Source organism: Coffea arabica, chromosome 11c (assembly GCF_036785885.1).
Source record: "Coffea arabica cultivar ET-39 chromosome 11c, Coffea Arabica ET-39 HiFi, whole genome shotgun sequence".
NCBI classification, from domain to species: domain Eukaryota; kingdom Viridiplantae; phylum Streptophyta; class Magnoliopsida; order Gentianales; family Rubiaceae; genus Coffea; species Coffea arabica.
Genome location: NC_092330.1, coordinates 19,710,398 through 19,729,420, shown reverse-complemented (window position 1 = coordinate 19,729,420; position 19,023 = coordinate 19,710,398). Strand labels below are relative to the sequence as shown.

General features: G+C 33.9%; 1 protein-coding gene across 1 annotated transcript; it reads right to left on the bottom strand.

The window, feature by feature from the left end:
* Positions 1-1,313: 1,313 nt before the first annotated feature.
* On the bottom strand, positions 1,314-6,059 carry LOC140016796 (E3 ubiquitin-protein ligase RING1-like). Its single transcript, XM_072070651.1, has 2 exons — positions 4,893-6,059; positions 1,314-1,618 (listed from the first exon to the last, which is right to left on the bottom strand). The coding sequence occupies exon 1, from the start codon at positions 5,861-5,863 to the stop codon at positions 4,904-4,906; it is 960 nt and encodes a 319-aa protein (XP_071926752.1). The 5' UTR covers positions 5,864-6,059; the 3' UTR covers positions 1,314-1,618; positions 4,893-4,903.
* Between the last annotated feature and the right edge of the window lie 12,964 nt (positions 6,060-19,023).

Below are 19,023 nucleotides of genomic sequence, written 5' to 3'. Positions count from 1 at the left end.
AAAGGGTCCTGAAATGATGCAGCTGGGAACTTGGTCACCACTTTGTAATTTACGAAACGTGGAATGAGTTGATGGACGATCGTAGCTCCAAAATGTAAACATGGAGCAAATTTGATGTACAATCATTGCTTAAAAATGTACATGAAAGACAATTGAACTAGTTCACTCTTTATCTTTATTAATTTCGTGCATTTCACTCTTTGCTTGCATCAAATAGTTCCATTCATCGGAGAAGAGTTCGTCAGAGTAGTGCAATACAAAATGTGTTATTTTTGAGTAATTGGTTTGGAAAAGACAGGAGAAAAAGGTAAATGCTCAATTACCTATTGTTCAGCGAGGAGCTTGATCACTAGTTTATAATTTACAAATCATGGAATGATTTGACGTATAATCATCGTTCCAAAATGCAAACATGGAGAGCATGGATGTACAATAATTGCTTAAAACTGCACATGAAAGACAATTTGAAGTAGTCCATTCTATCTTTATTAATTTTGTGCATTTTACTTTTTTCTTGCATCAAATAGTTCCATTCATTGAAGAAGAGTTCGTCAGAGTGCCACAACAGAAAAATGTGTTATTTTGGAGCAATTGGTTTGGGAAAGATAGGAGAAAAGGCACATGCCCTACCTTACCTGTTATATCAAAACTCTGGCCATCCAAATCCAAGTCTTTTGGTTTAGCGTTGGCCAAATTTCAATCCAATGACTTAATACTCTGAAATCAAGTACTAGTTGCCTAAAATTGTAAATTGCTAGTTTTTTTTTTAAATGTTATTTGCACTCTACTACTTGTTATATCATATAATTTAATAAATAAAAACTATATAATCAAAATGATAGGGAAAGTACAAATAACAAAAAGGGAAGTATAAATAACATTTTCCTTCCTATTTTTTTTTATCACGTAGATTTCTTTGGCGGAAAGGGATGTAAAATTCTTTCACGCAAGGGGAACTATGGGCGTCCATTACAAGTGCTTCACTGTGAAATTGCAGAATTGTTTTTGGTCGCAAATTCATAATGTAAATATCACAGCTTGCTAATGAATAAAAAGTCCCGATCCAGCTATTACCTTGGCTTAATACTTCGACAACTTAAACTACTCTGCAATCAAAATGGAGCAACTTAAAATTAGTTTCCTCCAAGACAAAAGTGATTCTTGAATTTCCAGGCCAGTGTCCTTGCCAAAAGACACATCTTGCTAGTTTGAAACGTGCAAGCTCTAGTCATTGAGCTCCAGAACATCAATCTCATTCTAGTTGGGTTCTTAATAAGTTATTTTTTATGATCACTACTTTTCCGCTTAGTGACTCGCATTTAAATCTTGGGGGCTCACCCTTAATCATACGATATTAATACCAAAATCATTGTAATTAGGTACGAACCAAACCTATAGATATTACTGTACAAAGTTGTAAGATTTGGTCATGCAAAGACCAAGGAAGGATAAAGAAAATGACAGACAAGGGGAAAAAAAAGGTCTGATAACCATCACGATTTGTGATTGTGTGTCCTCCTGTGGTCCGTCAAAACTATAGATGTAAACTCAGCCATCCCAACCATTATAGCGTCTGACATGGAACCAGCAGCAAACCATTGAGCCAACAGGGTAAATCCTATACAAAGTACCAAGAGTTAAATCATTCATAGCCAAGAAGGGCCCCCCGGCAGAGGGAGGGAAGGGGGGGGGGATTGGGTGTGAGCAAATCATTCAGAAAAGCACAAAATATTCGACATCAAACTCGCACATGAATAAGAACAAACAACTTCTTAAGCCTAAAAAGTGAAACTGCGAAAACATAGTTCTGCATACCAAATGAAAGTCCTCTTCTGGATCTAATGTTTGACACACCCCTAGATGGAATGAGCTTTAACCCACCACATACATATGCGCTACTCGATTTGACAAGGCATGCAGTGTGGATAACATAAAAACGTCAACTAAACAATCAGGTGGTTAATTTTATCAAAGCAACAGACTAAAGTTAATAATTTAAATTAAAAAAAAAAAAAACAGAGGTGCTTGCTAAGGTCCCCAGTGCACCCAACGTGAAGCTTGCAAATTAGAGAATGTGATTTCAGGAAAAAAATTTTTAATTAGGTTCAAACAAATCATTTTAGAGAAAAGGTGAAACTTCACTAAATCCAGGCAGAATCAACACCCCAAAAAGATCTTCTATCATTCTTGCCAACAAATCCACAAATTTGAAAGATTTATGAAACCTCATACACTGACACAATCTTCCTCCCAGGTAAAAAGAACAGCTCCAGAAAGGACTTGGGAGCACAGGAATCTTCCACAACCAGTAGAGGAGAGCAACAATACCATTTTACCAAAGAGAAAAACAAAAAGAACAAATGTACCAATATCGTTTCAACAACAGGGCAGTAAAAAAAAAATAAAAAGCAATCAGTATGCTCAATAGCACCTTAAACAAACAATTTGAGTTCCTTGGCAGCATCTAGTTATGAAAGGCCAACAAATAGGACATCATCAGCATGTTTCAGATGCAAAAGAGACCTGTATTCTATAGCCTCATTATTCCCGTCTGAAGAAAATGTCTATAGACTTCATGAAAAATATTTAGCTATTAAAGGTTTCTTGCTGTTCCAGATCACACAAGATGCCTCATCGACAGAAAATTGCATACTCATCTAGATTACATGTTTAAGACATATCCACAAAATTAAGACTTCACACTCATCTAATTACTACCTTCCTTCTCTACATCATCTCAAACCTTGTGGACTTGCTAAAACTTTCCCAAGCCCTCCTGTTCCTCTCCACAACCACATCTTCGGTAAGATAAGACTACCAATTCATTCACTATCAAGAATCTTCTCAAACACTAAGCTGTTATCCATAAACTATGAACAAGCAACAATTGAAGAATACGGAAGCATTACTTGAAGGTCCACAGGGCCAAAGACCTTTTTCTCACAGCCTAGGTTGTGTGCAAGACTACTATAGCCTCAAAGGACAAAAGGCTATTGGATCAGTTCAAAGCACAAGCCGTGACAATTGTTCTTCAAAAGCTGCTACAAGAAGTAGTTTGATTTTGGACCAAAGCACCAACAGTGCAGAAGTTACAAGAACCTCTTAGGCAGATTGTGAGGCCACAGTGCAGAAGCATGAATTCCATGTAAAAGACTTCCAAATCTTATTACCCTGACTTGTCTAAGTTGATTGACACTTTAAATTCACAAATATTTCCAGTACTAGTAGTTTAAGTAGGGGTGACAATTCCTGACACGACTCAAAAACACGACACGAACCTAATACGAAATTAATGGGTTTGGGTTGAGGTTTCGGGAGTTCGGATCAGAATCGGGTCGAACCCGATGAACCCGAAAAGAAAACAGGTCAATTTCGGGTCAACCCGTGGTGACATGATATGACCCGATGTGACCCGTTTATGAATGAAAACTAATTTAATAAACATAAAAATTATTTTATCTTACTAAACTAAATCATTCTTTTTTCCCAAAAGCATTAATTACTTAATCTTAAATGAATTTATTTAACTTGTGTGAAGTTAAAATTATTATATTTGGACAAATAATATATTATGTTATTTTTTATTTTTATGCTGTTTTAATTTATTTTATATTTGATTTGGGATAAAACACTTTTATGGTGTTTAATTTATTTTAGATTTGGTTTGCAATTATTTATTTAAATTTTTATTACTTGATGATGTAATTAATTTTGTGAAAAATTGATTTTATTAGAAATTATAGTAATAAATTAATAAATTAAAATTAAGTTTCGGGTTATTTTGGATTGACCCGTCAACCCGCCAACCCGAAATTTGCGAGTTCGTGTCAGGTACCCTGACCCGTTTCGGGTTGGCGGGTTGGGTTCGGGTCAGCAGGTTCTTTGTTATACTTAGCCTCAATCCGAACCGCCAACCCGAACCCGACCCGATTGCCACCCCTAAGTTTAAGTTTTGGAACGCCAGAACAACAATGACCTATATTTTTCTATTTCCTTTCAGATGATGTGTCTAAAAGAAATCTCAAACTTTAATCACTAGGCATAGATGGTCAACCATAAAGATAGGGGGGGAAAAAAGACTTCTTGTATGAGACAAACAAAATACGAGAGCACACATTCCCTATAGATTGTTGTCAATAAAGTTAAAAGAACAAAAATACCTAAATGGAGAATGTATGTGCAAGGCACAAATAGAACAAATCAATTCAAACAGATGAAAGTCAACAATGTTCAACCTATTGACACCCTAATGTGCAGAAATTATAATCACTTTTGACACAAGCTAGTTGCAGAACTATGAAATAAACTAATTTCACAGAAAGAAAAGAAATTCTTCACGAGTACAAATCAAATATTTTATCAGCAATACAATATGGAAATCCAAAAGAACAGGACACTAACTATCAAAAGAACTGGGATGAATAGATAACTTAGGAACACAATTAGTAGATCTCTTTATTTTGAGTCCATATTCTGGTGACAGCTACGGTCCAATACCCCAATAAGAGTCTACTAAAAACCCCTCCCAAATACTTTAGAACCATAGAATTTGAATCAGCAATAATGATAAGCAAACAACTAAGATAAGGTCATCCCATTGAGCCCTCAAAAATCCATAGCCACTTCCATTAAATAAGCTAGATAGAAGCTTTATTATAGAAGCAAACCCATTCTTCCATCAACACAGAATCTTGAGATCAGCAAAACAAATATATCAAATATCACGTAGCAAGGAAAATCCTAAGCTATTACAAACATACACAGATCAAGAAACATCAGCAATGATAATAAATATGTTAATTAATCTACATCAACATGCAGAACAACTTTGTACATCAACATACACAAACATATGCCTAAACGAAAAGAAAATAAATTTGGTATAAGTATACCTATAACATATTTAATTGGAGTCCCTGTTCTGAGGCTGCCTGCTAGAATCTGATCCCCCAGTATGGCCTGTTGACCCAAAAGCTCCAAGCAGCAACGACCAAGGAAGTGTAAGCACTCTCTCTACCCTCCTTTGCCCCTGCGAATTCCCACCAGAACTTCCAGACCCTGAAGAAGAAGCGTTCGAATCTCCTGACCCACTCCTCTCTCGGCTCTCATAGTCTGGATCATCAGTAGGCAACTCATACCGACAAACTGGGCACGAATTATGCAATTCCAACCACGGAAGTATGCAATCCTTGTGGTAAACATGCTTACAAGGCATCTGCTTGACCAATACACCCAGCTCAAAATCATCTTTACAAACAGCGCATTGCGCCAGCTCCGATTTCATCATACCCTCATCCACCTTAACATCCGGCAATCCCTTCACCGCAGTTTTCGAGGCTGGCGGCGTCCCATATCGGTTGGGGTCGTTCTCGGCCAACTGCTGAATCAATTGCTCAAACCCTGGCCCCAAAAAGTAATCTCCAATACTCCCCGGGAATTGAAACCCTTCTATGCCAGCATGGTCGTCGCCAAACATGAAATGGAATTGTTCGCCGGCATTCCGACGAGCCAAGACGTGATTAACAATGTAAGCAAAAGGGTCAAAATCTTCTGCCCCGTATTGAGATCTTCGACCCGAAACCCGAGACCCGGTAAACAAACCACCGGGGTTTCGCTGCGGGCCGACGAAGAGGTCTTGCAAGAATGACCCCACCGGATCGGAGGAGAAAAACGGGTCGGGAGAATAGGCAGGGTTAGGGTAAGCATTATTAGGGTTTTCAAATTCTTCGACGAAGCCAGAGTGGCAAGTGGGGCAGATCAGATCGGAAGTAGGGGAAGGAATGATGGTGACGGTGCGGTTACACTGGTGGCAGAAGTAGAGCTGAGGGCCGCCGTCGGCGACCGTAACCCCGGCGGAAGACATTGTTTAGAACCAAGAAAGACGAGTTGGAAAACCTGCAGAAAATCGGTATATGAAAAATGTAAAGGTCAAAGACTCGCATTTATAGTTTGCATAGTGAAAAAACTTTCTTCTTTTTTCTCTTTTACGTGATTGGAGGAAAGAAAGTTACCATATGAAAACCGAAAGTGAAAGGTAAGAGCATTAGGCACCCACTGGTACAATGAATTAATACAATACTGATATTAACACATATTTCAGTGAGCGTCCGTTTTTTAAGATACTTCCCTGATTGAATTTCACTTTTCCAAAAATATTAAAAGTTTAACCGGTTTATCGAAAGTGTATATATTATTATCATTAAATAAATAATAATTATGTAAAATTTAAATTTAAAATTTAACTTTTATACACATATCATGTATTCAATGATAATAATGATAATATATATACACTATCAAATTTATAATCTAAAATCTTGTAGTTGAGTTTTACGTGTAATGTCCTTTTTCTTATCAAATTTAGATGGTGAAGACTAAATTTTTTTTTTTCTTGTTAAAGTTAGCTGGGGAAGGTAAATTTTTTGATTTTAATTTAAAGGTACGCTCGTCATTTCATTTTACTCTAAGGAAAAAAACCACCTATTAAAATGGGACTTTCTTTTGACTAACTTCTTAAAGCCTCAATAAGTTATTTTGAGTCCATATTCTGGTGACAGGCACAGTCCAATATCCCAATAAGAGTCTACTCAAACCCAATGACTGCCAAAGAAAATCTCCAGCAAATTTAGCATTGCCTTTGAGGAAGAACTCAAATCCAATTTTAGAACGCCTAATCTAGAGGAAGAAAGAAAATTTCCAAATTTACTAATTAAACATGCCTAATCTATAATTAACAAATAGACAAACTATTATGTATTTACTATTTAGATTCAGATGATAAGTTATATCATATTCAATATTTTATTGTATTCATATTTCAAATTTCAGTCTTTAAAATTCATATTTAAGTTTTATCAAATGCATCTTGAGAAAGATTGCACTTTGTGAAACGGTACGATTACCCTACTGATATGGCGGCTGTGATTGGCAAAGATATGAGCTTACAAATTGCCAAGGAATTACATGACTAATTTCAAAATATTTGTGGTCTTTGTGGTTGTAGACTTGTAGTTGCCCAAATCACTTTTGTTCCCTTATCCAAACCCTAAGGTTTTGCCATCTTCATCCTTGTCTCTTCCTCCCTCCCTTCCTCCATGTGCAGTAATGGTTAAAAAATCCAAACATCTACAGGCCTAGTTGTGACGACTTGAAAATTTTCTTACATTTTCTTACAATTCTCTCTTATTTTGAATAAATTATTTTATAATTTTTTACTACTAATTTACTCCCTCATTAGTTGTAATATATAATAGAATCGAGAGTTTTATTTTTACTTTTATAGTTAGAGCAAATTAGGGGTTTTGCACATTTTGATAGCGTGGTCACTTGGTGAGGTGTGTGTACTAAATTTGGTAGATAAAAGCGAGTATTAAGTAAGAGAAAGTGTGTGATTAGAAGTGCTAATAATAAGTTCGTGAATCATAAGTTAAAACACAAGTACGCGAGAGTTAAGGAAAATAGGCTTGGACCGACGTGTGCTGTTTGCTATTGATCGAATATTCCACTTGACCAATACTTTCTAACCCTAATCTCCTTGTTTTTTATTTCATTAAATTTTCCCTAAATTACCCTTAAGTCAGCCACCATTTTTGACTAACGAAAGGTGAGAAAAGAAAAAAAAAAAAGAAAGAATCTTGAGTTGTCAAGTGTCGGCAATCAAGGAAATGTTTGACCAAGTTAAGTCCTTTCTTCTTATCTTTCATTTTGGCTCATTTTCTCTCATTTTTCTTCATGGTGGCCGAAATTTTGGGAGAGAAAAACAAGAGAGAAGAAACCTCCAAATATAACCTTGATTTGCCTTGTTTGAATTGAATCTCAAAAACTAAACCGATTAAACTTGCATCAAGGGTGTTAGGAAGTTTGGTGTGGTGAAAGTTTTGGAAGAAATAGCTTGGTTCCTCACTTTCAAGAAGGTTTTGTAAGGTATAAGTCTAAAACTTTCTTTTATCTTTCTTAATCTTGCTAAATATGCTATAGAAGCTTTGAATCTTGGAATATTATGGATGATTTTCTAATTTTGGGTTGTTTAGTGAAAATTTCAGCTAGGGTTTTATATTGTTTAACTAGCAAATATTGGTATTGAATTTGAATATGGAATTTGTGAAGTGATTAATGGCATGATTGTGACTTTTTAGCATTAAAAGATGAATTTCCAGCTTTGAGAAAATTTCAGATTTGGTAGTGGTTGAATATTTGCTAGAAATGAGTTATATTTGGATGTTTTTAGCCTAGATAAAGAGCTATCTTGATATGTTTATTGGTGGTGTTTGAATTGGGTTGATTTGAGGAAAAAAATGAAGCCTTAAATGGCTGCAAAAATTGAACAAATACAAAGGGTATGCTGTCCAAATTTTCATTCAAGGGATAAGTGAGTGAATTTGGAACTTGAGCGGTGATTCAGGGATGAATTGAACTTGAATTGTTTAGAGTACTCAAGTTTCCCTTAGTAGGCGTACATAAGCTGCCAAAACTCGTACCCTTTAAAAGGCGAAAGTAGCAACCACTATAAATACGTTTTCCTCGTCTTTTAAACCAAGTTGCGAACTTAAAAGTGCTAATCGCTTCTTTATCGAAACCAAACGAGCGAGTATGAATTTTCTAGAGTTTGATAAGGGAAATGAATACTACTTCAACGAGTTTCAATTATTTGTTTTTCATTAAGCGAAACTATTATATTTTGAACCCTAATTGCTTTCGAATTGTTTAATGATATTTTATCGCAGACTTGAACTCCAACTAGGGAGTTGACCTTGGACGTGGTTTTGAAAAGAAATAAATTGTTGGTGAGTGTTTTCCAATGCATGATTGAGCTTGATTCTTGAATAAAATGATTTGTTAATGCAATTGAATAATATTTGATTTGTTTGGATGAGGTGACGGTGGACTTTATTGCACTCGCCCTCCCTTCTTGAATGATCTCGTACTTGCTTGAGCTTGATTGACCTGTACTTGTATTGGTGCTTGTATTTGACTTGTAAGTGCTGAGCGGTAGCATGTACCACACGTAATTCGAGTGGGAGGTGCCTCTCATCATGTCTCACTACTTTTATCCTCATCCTATTGGTTAGTCAGTCGAATCGATCCACTAAGGGTTTTGTCGAGGAGACTGGCGAACCATAGATACTGTTTATTGTTTATTATATAATCCTTTGGATATGATCCACTGGATTCGGTATACTCGAGTATTACCATCACTCTTATTTTGAAGTTCGGGCCCAATAGGGGGTTGATTAGTGGATGTAAATTGGTGTAAAGTGGAGATCTACAGTTATGGTTTTGCTTTTTCAAATATTGACAGAGTGTCAACGGGTTCAGATCAAGTAATGCAATAAGAATTTGGCTCTTGAGAGCCATCTATATCCTTATACTTTGAAATGATTGTTACTTGTAGTGTTATTGTTTCTTTTTATGAACTTTACACTTGCTCATTTTAAGATTTCAAGTTTTAAATAATGACCAACTTGCTACTGGAGTCTGCATGAAGTTTTGGAACTTCACTGAGCTTTGGTTCACTCTATTGGAATCTTTTGTTTTTCTTACAGGGGGTATGAGCATAGGCATGAAGCCGGAAAGGCTAGTTTTGTCTAGACTTTTACCTTTTATAATTCTACTAGTGCTAGTGTTCGATTAGGGTTAGAAGTACAACTAGAACTTGAATCTCTTGTTATATTCGGATATGTATTAATGGTTGAGATAGCAATGTATGTAAATGTACTTTCTAAGCTTAGGAACTATAGTCTCCTTTACTTTTGAAGTTGCAACTTATTTTCTTGACGTGAGTGAGTGAGTCCTGATGAGAGTTGCGCAGGTGGTCCGCTAAATCCTGGGATATGTCCTAGGAGGAAGTGGGGTCGTCACAGGTGGTATCAGAATCTAGGTTTGAATTGGTCTGGGCGGATTGAGTGACTTGTACTTGCTATAGCTTACGTATGAACGTCTATGTGTGAAACCCTAGAGAATAGGTGGTTAGTTTAATTTTGCTTGTTTAAATTGCTTATTCTCTTGACATTGCTTGTAATGTAGGCAATGGTGAGAACGGGAATGCCGAGCAATCTTGTCGAGTGCTTAGCTATCAGGAATATCCAGGAGGGTCGGTACTTTAGTGGGCCCCGGAACATAGGTTTAGTCACTGTGATTGCTGGCGGACCTACTCATATCCTGATAGGATGGTCCTTGCCATAGAGGACGAGAGGAAAATGTTGGCCAGTGCTAATCATAAGGCCCAAACTGAGATCGAGCGCCTGAGGGCAATGTTGGGCGAGCAAGGGGCTAGGATCACAGAGTTTGAGGCTTCTATTCTTGAGGAGCAGGAACGAATCAATGCCTTTAGAGAGCAAACTCAAGAGGCTAATAGTCGCCTTGTTCAGATAGTAAGGGAAGTTGGGGGCCGAATCGATAATATTTTGATCGAATATGGGGCCCTTGTGGGGAAAGTGGTACGGGTGAACTTGGCTGAGGAAGGTCAAGGGAACGTAGCTCCTAGTGACTCAGGAGCCAGCCGCACCTAAAGAGGTGGTGGAGTCGGCTGGATCAGTGACAAACCAAGTTAGGGATCTAGGGTTCTGGGGTTTGCATGAGATAGTTAGGGACATAGTTGGGATGTCACGTCATCTTTTCTTTTTGATACTGATATGTTAAAGTTGATGTACATAGCGCTTGCTTTTGTTCTATGTCCTTTGGGTGTTATAAATTCTTGACTTTATTAGGTTGATATGTACAGTATTTCATGACTTGATATGTGAATTGCTATGATATGTATATAAAGAAAGTATGCTATTTTAAATGTGCCGTATTATTTTCACTTTATGATTTGAAAATGCTTTTATCGAGTTTTATAGCTACTTTATTTTGCCTATACCTATATAGTCTATTTTTTAAAAGGAGTATGGAAGGTAGGCAAAGTCAGGGACGTGGAACTCGTTGAGAACATGGTTCTAGTCGTGGACATGGGGCTAGACAGGTACAAGAACCAGTACAAAAACCGAGAGAAGAGAGGTGCAACGGCCGAGCAACAACCTGAATCTAGGGTTGAAGGAGGGGATCAAGTAATAACGGCCATCCTACAAATGACTAAAATTTTATCTCGATTGGTAGAGCAGCAAGGTCAAGCCCCTGTCAATCAGCCTAGGGACCCTGAAATAGGGGAAGATAGGGACCTAAAACGGTTTCAAAAGTTTTCTCCTCCCAAGTTTCTTGGAGGGTCAGATCCTGAGGTAGCCGAGAGATGGTTGGAAGCAATGATCAACATTTTCGCCGCCTTGAATTATACGGAGAAAAGTCAGGCGAATTTTGCGATATTTCAATTTGAGGGACCAGCCAGAGTCTGGTGGAATGTAATTAGGGCTAAATGGAAGAGAGAAAGGATAGCATGGACCTGGTTGAACTTTGTGCGAGAATTTAATGAGAAATATCTTTCAGCAATAGTGCAGGAGAAAAGGGAGAATGATTTAATTAGGCTATGTTAAGGAGGCTTAAGTGTATCTGAGTCAGTGGCGGAGCCAGAAAAAAATCTTAATGGGGGCAAAATAACACTAAAATTTTTTATCTATTCTTTTTCTAATTTTTTAAGCGAAAAAAATAAATTAATCAACAAGTACAAATGATACATATATTCCATGAAAAACATAAAAAGACAAACTCAAAATTATTAATGTAATAATAATTTTATTTCAAAAACAAACTAAACTATTTACAATTGCTCACGACGAGTTTTCATATTTTGATAACGGTTTATAACTTTCTCATTTTGAATTTCATGAAGTATATTTTTTTCAATATAAGTAACTAAACTAAATTTTGTGACCCATTCTTTCACATCTTTTCTAAAAAAAACTCTGGGGGCACACTTAAAATTATGTCAAAATTGTATAAGTATTATAGGAATTTAAGGGCCCCCAGTGTCTCTGCCTTAAATCTATCCCTGATCTGAGTATGAGACTCAGTTTACCAAGTTATCAAAATTTGCTCATGAATTGATAGTTACGGAGCAAAGGAGGGTGAGGAGATTTGTACAAGGGTTGAACATACAGATACAAGAGGCTTTAGCGGCGGCACAAATGAATACTTTCACGGAGATTCTTGAGAAAATCCAGAGGATAGAAATTGCAAATGAATACTTTTCATGCAAGAAAGAAAGGTGCCTTTAGTGGAGACCAAGGGCAAGAACATGGTGATCTAGGTATGCCACCCTCTAAGGTGGGTTGAGGAGCTGGTGGTGTGAGAATTTCGAGAACATCCAAGAGAGTTACTCCAAAAAGAGCCCCAGGTGGAGGAGGACAACTGAGAAGTGTCTCACAAGGAGATCAAATCTCAATCCCTCACTTATCTTATGGATATTGTGGAAAGGCCAATCATACTGAGGATAATTGTTGGCAGAAGGCACGAAAATACTTATGGTGTGATAGTGCTGAGAACCATATTGCAACTTGTCCCCTCAGATTAAACCCTAAACAACCGAATATAGGAGGAAATAGATCCAGAGTGCCTGCCAGAGTGTATACCTTAAACCACTAGCAAGTGCCTAATCCGTCTAAAGTGGTAGAATGTACGATTTATGTTTTTCATTGTCTAGCTAAAATTTTGGCTAATCATGAGATCTGGGAGTTAGAAAAGGACATAGAAGAAGAATACCCTGAGCTATTTACGAATAAATGTATGAATTTCGGGGTCAAAATTCTCTTAAGGAAGAGAGAGTGTGACGACTTGAAAATTTGCTTACATTTTCTTACAATTCCCTCTTATTTTGAATAAATTATTTTATAATTCTTTTATTACTAATTTACTCCTTCATTAGATGTAATATATAATAGAATCGAGAGTTTTATTTTTACTTTTATAGTTAGAGTAAATTAGGGTTTTTGCGCATTTTGATAGCGTTATCACTTGGTGGGGTGTGTGTACTAAATTTGATGGATAAGAGCGAGTATTAAATAAAAGGAAGTGTGTGATTAGAAGTGCTAATAATAAGTTAGTGAATCATAAGTTAAAACACAAGTATGCGAGAGTTAAGGAAAATAAACTTGAACCGACGTGCACCATTTGCTACCGATCGAATACTCCACTTGACCAATGCTTTCTAACCATAATCTCCTTGTTTTTATTTCTAAATTTTCATCAAAATCACAAGAAGATAGGAACAACAAATCCCAGTTTTGTTGACCCATATACAACCATCATTCGTGATTATTGATGGTTTGGGATTTGTTGACAAGAAGATAGGATCACTAATTTGTAGAAAATCACAGTACAAAATGAGGTTTGGGAACAAATGTGCGTAACTTCGACCAATTTGTAGAAACTAAGTATCACTGAAAAATAGAAATTTGAAATACTAAGAAAATAGGAACAACAAATCCCAGTAATTGTTCCCTGCAAATAAATTAGGCTAAAACCTATTTTTCTAGAATCTTTTAAAAAATAAAATGCTACTAACTAAATCTCTCAAAATTAAACCCTAGACTAAAAACTCAAAATTTATTCATTGAAGGAAAAAATTGACTTTTTATTCATTACGAAAATGACATGAAACTATTTTTGTTCAATTCAAATAGAGGTCCTCTCTAAAACCCTAGTCTCTTGTCAACTATTTTCTCAATCTTATCTTATTTGATTTGGTTATCTAATTTTTTCCTTAATTAGTTAAAATTAAATACTTTTAAATTTTAAATTTTATTGTTTTCTTCCCATAATAATTAAAAGTAGAGGAAAATTAACTCATTCGTGTGGATTCGACTCCTGAAATGCTCCAGGTAAATTATTATTACGATCAATCCTGTGTGCTTTTAAATTATATTTATATATATATATATATATATATATTGTTAGGATATTTTTCTTTTGCACTTGATTGCATTTTACACTTTGAACATTTTACACTTTATATTTATCAAATCACTTCAAATCTTCACAAATCAATTAAAATAATCTTCCTTTAATCCATGAAATGCCAAAACCTACAAAACATCACCAATTTACACATTAAACCATACTTTTGCATTTGTTGTCATAAAACCTTACTTACATGAAAAGTAACTATAAAGAATGTCAATTCTTCCATTTTCACTTAAAACACACCAAAAACAAACATTAAAACTTCACTAGAAATATGTGAAATATATGCTAATCGAAAGCTTATACCCTACTAACTCTATATGAAACTGAAGGCTACTAACTAAATAAGCCCTATATGACTCTGACACAAACTGATTAATACTATTACATATGGGAATTAAATTCCACATGGTTCCCATCATACTGACTAAATAATAAATAGCTAAAGGTTTGGTTTACATTTTCCCACAACCCGATGTTAATTCCGAGAATAGATACTTGGGATTATGGTACAAGATAGTTTCTCAAGTAACTGTGGTATGGATTGCTAATAGAGATGTTCCAATATTCAATGACACAAATGGCCTTGTGAAGGTGACTGATCAAGCAAAACTCAGGGGGCGTTTGGTAAAAGGGTATCGGAATGAAGTAATGGAATAAACTCCATAACTGGTGTTTGGTTCACTGGTATGAGAATTGAAATTTTGGAATGATTTCTAAAAATTTCGCATCTCTCCATTCCCTAGTAAAAGGGTGGGTTTTGTCCAAAACCCAAGTGTGATTCCAAAATCTTATAATTACATAATATTTAGTTTAATTAATATATATAGTATATATTATATATATATATATATTTATATTTATATTATAATATATACATATATATAATATATTATAATTATAATATTAGTATATTATATAAATATATATTATAATTATTTAGTTAAATATAATTATATTTATATAATATAAATTGATTAATACTATATAATAATATATTTATAAATGTATATTATATGTGCATATAATTATAATATATACATGTATATAATATTAATAAATTAAATAATTATATTTATATTTATTATTTTAAATATAATAACATATAATAATAACTATATCTAATATTAATATGCATTATATTTATATAAATATTAGTACAATTAATATTTATATATTATATAATTATAATTATATATTTATATTATAACATTTGTATAATTATAATTAATTATATATAATATTTAATTTAATTAGTTACAAACTTATAATAATGATATTATTATGTTATAATTACATATTATAATTATTTAGTTAAATATAATTATACCTATATAATGTATATTATAAATTTATTAATATTATATAATAATATATTTGTAATATATATGTATATTATAAATATATATTATATGTGCATATAATTATAATATATACATGTATGTAATATTAATAAGTTATATAATTATAATTATTATTATTATTTTAAATATAATAATATATAATAATAACTATATTTAATATGTAATATATATTATATTTATATAAAATAGTAGTATAAATAATATTTGTATATATTATATTATTATAATTATATATTTATATTATAACATTTGTATATTTATATTTAATTATATATAATATTTAATTTAATTAGTTACAAACTTATAATAATAATATTATTAGTTATATGCATTATATAATGTATATTAATTTATGTAATATAATTAATATTATCAATTATACTAATAATTATACATGTTTACTAATAGAAATTATTAATTAGTTAGACTAAATTTACTAATACATTTATACTAATATATTTAATTAGTGAAAATTTCTTAAATTCCATTTACAAAGAGCCAATAACTATAATTTACGATGTGGTTTATAATATATTTATTATATTCTATTCCGAAAGAGTCGACGAGCCAAACATCAACTATAGTAATGATACACATTCCACGTACTTGAACCAAACAAATGTATTGGAATGAATGACCTCATTCCAAACCTAGAATATCCGATTCCGAATCCGAATCCGATTCCGATGTGCGAACCAAACGCCACCTCACACTTTTCAATGGGAAAGGTACAATCATATGGTTAACAAATGCCACTAGGTTGGTGAAGAATACTGTAGTTTAGCTTCTTAATTCAAGAAATCTTGTTGTAAAAGATGCAGTTGATGACAATCTAGGGAATTACCTATGGCAAAATTTTGATCATCCCACTAATACCCTTTTACCAGGAATGAAGTTAAGGTTTGATTTGGTGAAAGGCACTTACATTTAGTCTTTAAAAAGCAACGTTGATCCTTCAAGAGTTAATTTCATATTCAGAATGGATCTTGATGTCTTTCCACAACAATTCTTAATGAATGATGCAATTCTAGTGTCTCGTCTTAGACCATGGAATGGTCTAAAGCTTAGTTGGTTTTCACCAAACCTTACCAAATCCGATATGTGCTTATAAGTTTGTAAATAATCCACAGGAAATGTACTACAGATTTGATCTTATTAACACCTTTGTCTACTCTAGGCTTATTGTGAATACTCATGGGATTCTTCAAAGGTTGACTTGGAATTACAAGACTTAGGGTTGAGCCGTTTACCTCAAGGCATCGAATAATATTTGTGACATTTACGAGCATTGTAAAAACTATAGTATCTGTAGCACTGCTAATTTTCCAATCTGTAGCTTGTTGGATAAATTTGTGCCAAAATCCCCCAGTGATTTGCAAGCAAAGCATGCAGTTCCTTTAAATTGTCAAAAAGGAGATGGATTATAAAGTATTCATGCATTAAGTTGCTAGATACGCAATAGTAATTGGAGTATGACTCTCAAGGAATGTGAGAAAATTTGCTTGAAAAACTGTTCTGCACAGCTTATTCGAATACAGACATAACAGGCAAAGGTAATGGTTGCGTGCTTTGGTTTGATGATTTGATCGATATAACCAGGGTCACTGGTGGTCAAGACATCTAAATAAAGATGGCCTTCTTTGAGATACGTATGATGCTATCACTTATATTAAGAGAAACCTTTTTTTTTTTCCCAGAAAGATGATAAAATTGCTGCATTAAACTTCATGCTTTTACTTACTAGAAGTTGGAGAATGAATCTCCAACTTTTTATCATGTTCACTAGTTATTAACATCATTTTTAACATTCTCATTGCTCATACAAACATTGCTAAATGAGATGTAAATGGTACTTCATGAAATCAAGAACTTTAGGGCTGACCACATACTCCGCTTCTTGCTCCAGTTTCAAGGTTTTGTCATTATTTATATGAGAAGTTCTAAAGTAGATATAAGTATCTTCAAATAAGCAACATCCTTGGAGCTTTGAATATGCATCACTTGAATATCTAATTAGTGGTTGATTAAATAAAAGAGGTGATGCTATTAACCTTAGCTCTAAGGCATGAAACTCTTTTTTTTTTCTAACAATATTTGACTATGTTTGAATAACAATATGATTAAAACTGCATTGATATAATCATGTTGTCTTGCCAAATAGCCTTTGGAGCAAATAAAGCAAAAATACTTGGAATTAGCTTGCCTTTAGTACAAGCTTTTCTACTACTGGTCCTTATCCTTATCTTGTACGCTTAAAAGAAAGGAAAAGGCAGAGGAAACTTGCTGAACAGCTATCTAGTGCTAGTAAATAGATATCTATGTATTTTATATTTTGATAATGTCAATTACATGCATGCTTTCACTTGAATTCCAAGATATTCCTCTCAAAGTTTGTTCTCTATCTATAACCAGATATACAATTTTCCTTAAATACTTACTTTCTTTTTAATCTTCCCATATTTCATTTGGCAGGGAAAATGGGAAGCAGATCAGAGTAGTGCCTTACTAAAGAAAGTGACAATAAAAATCTTGACCTCTCATTGTTTGATTTGAAAACCATCGCGCAGGCTACTAATAACTTCTCAAGAGATAATAAGCTTGGAAAGGGGAGATTTGGTCCTGTTTACAATGTAAATATTGCTTTGCTTTCTGTTTCTTTAGGTAGACTATTGCTACTTGCATGGTAAACTCCTTATTGATAGTTTTAAAGTCCACAAGAACTAGACCTAGTTTTGACTCTGATATTCTAGTGAATGCACTTTTTCTTCATGAAAATCAACAAAAAGCAAAGGAATATGTATTTCTTTTGGCACTTAGGATAAGAAAGAAACTACTATAGGAGGTAGTTTTATCTTATTGATACTCTTGAAATAAAATGTTTACCACTACTAAATAATTATTAGGATTATCACATATTATCCTCCATCTGATTCAAAAGAATAGAAAAAAAAAAAGAAGAAAAAATACTGGATTTGTGGAAACACAAATAGGAGAAACTAGGTATCTCCGGCTTGAAATTGATTTATAACAAAGAGCCATTTTTGGGGTACATTTGAGGAGGGACAAGCAATTGCAGTGAAGCAACTTTCTGAATACTCCAATAAAGGACTTGATGAGTTAAAAAATGAGGTTAAATACATTGCAGAACTCCAGCACAGAAATCTTGTGAAGCTTCTAGGGTGCTGTATCCAAGGAGAAGAGAAAATGTAGATCTATGGATTCTTGCCTAATAGGAGATTGGACTTCTTCATATTTGGTTGGTTCCAACAAAATCATACATGAACTAATAACACATTTGTACCTATATATTGCATTTTATTTTTATTTTCTGGTACAAATATCTTAAATTGACTAGTATTTTCATTTTAGTTGTGCTTTCACCAAAAAGTTAATTCGCAGAGTGTTGGTAAAAATGCTATACGTGTATGCAATCAAATGATATGCTCAAGTGACAAGGCTGAAAAAACTTCAAAAAGCTTAACATGGTCGTTGACCTGCTAATGTCAAATCAACTTTTCTTTTCTCTTTTTTTTCACAATTAATCTACTTACATTCAGGCACAGATACTAAAGTGTAAGATTTGTGCAGTTAATGATTAAATCAGATTGCTTGATTAGCCAAACCACTTCCACATTATTATTGGGATTGCATGAGGACTTCTTTATCTTCATTAGGATTCGCGATTGACAATCATCCATAGAGATCTTAAGACTAGCAATATTTTGTTGAATAGTGAAATGAAACAAAAAATATCATTACTTTGGAATGGCCAGAATTTTTTGGAGGAAGTGAGACTGAAGCAAGCACAAAAAGAGTTGTTGGAACATAA

What these genes read in the sequence shown, in the direction of transcription:
- LOC140016796 (XM_072070651.1), bottom strand. Translation starts at nt 5,863, where the DNA reads ATGTCTTCCGCCGGGGTTACGGTCGCCGACGGCGGCCCTCAGCTCTAC.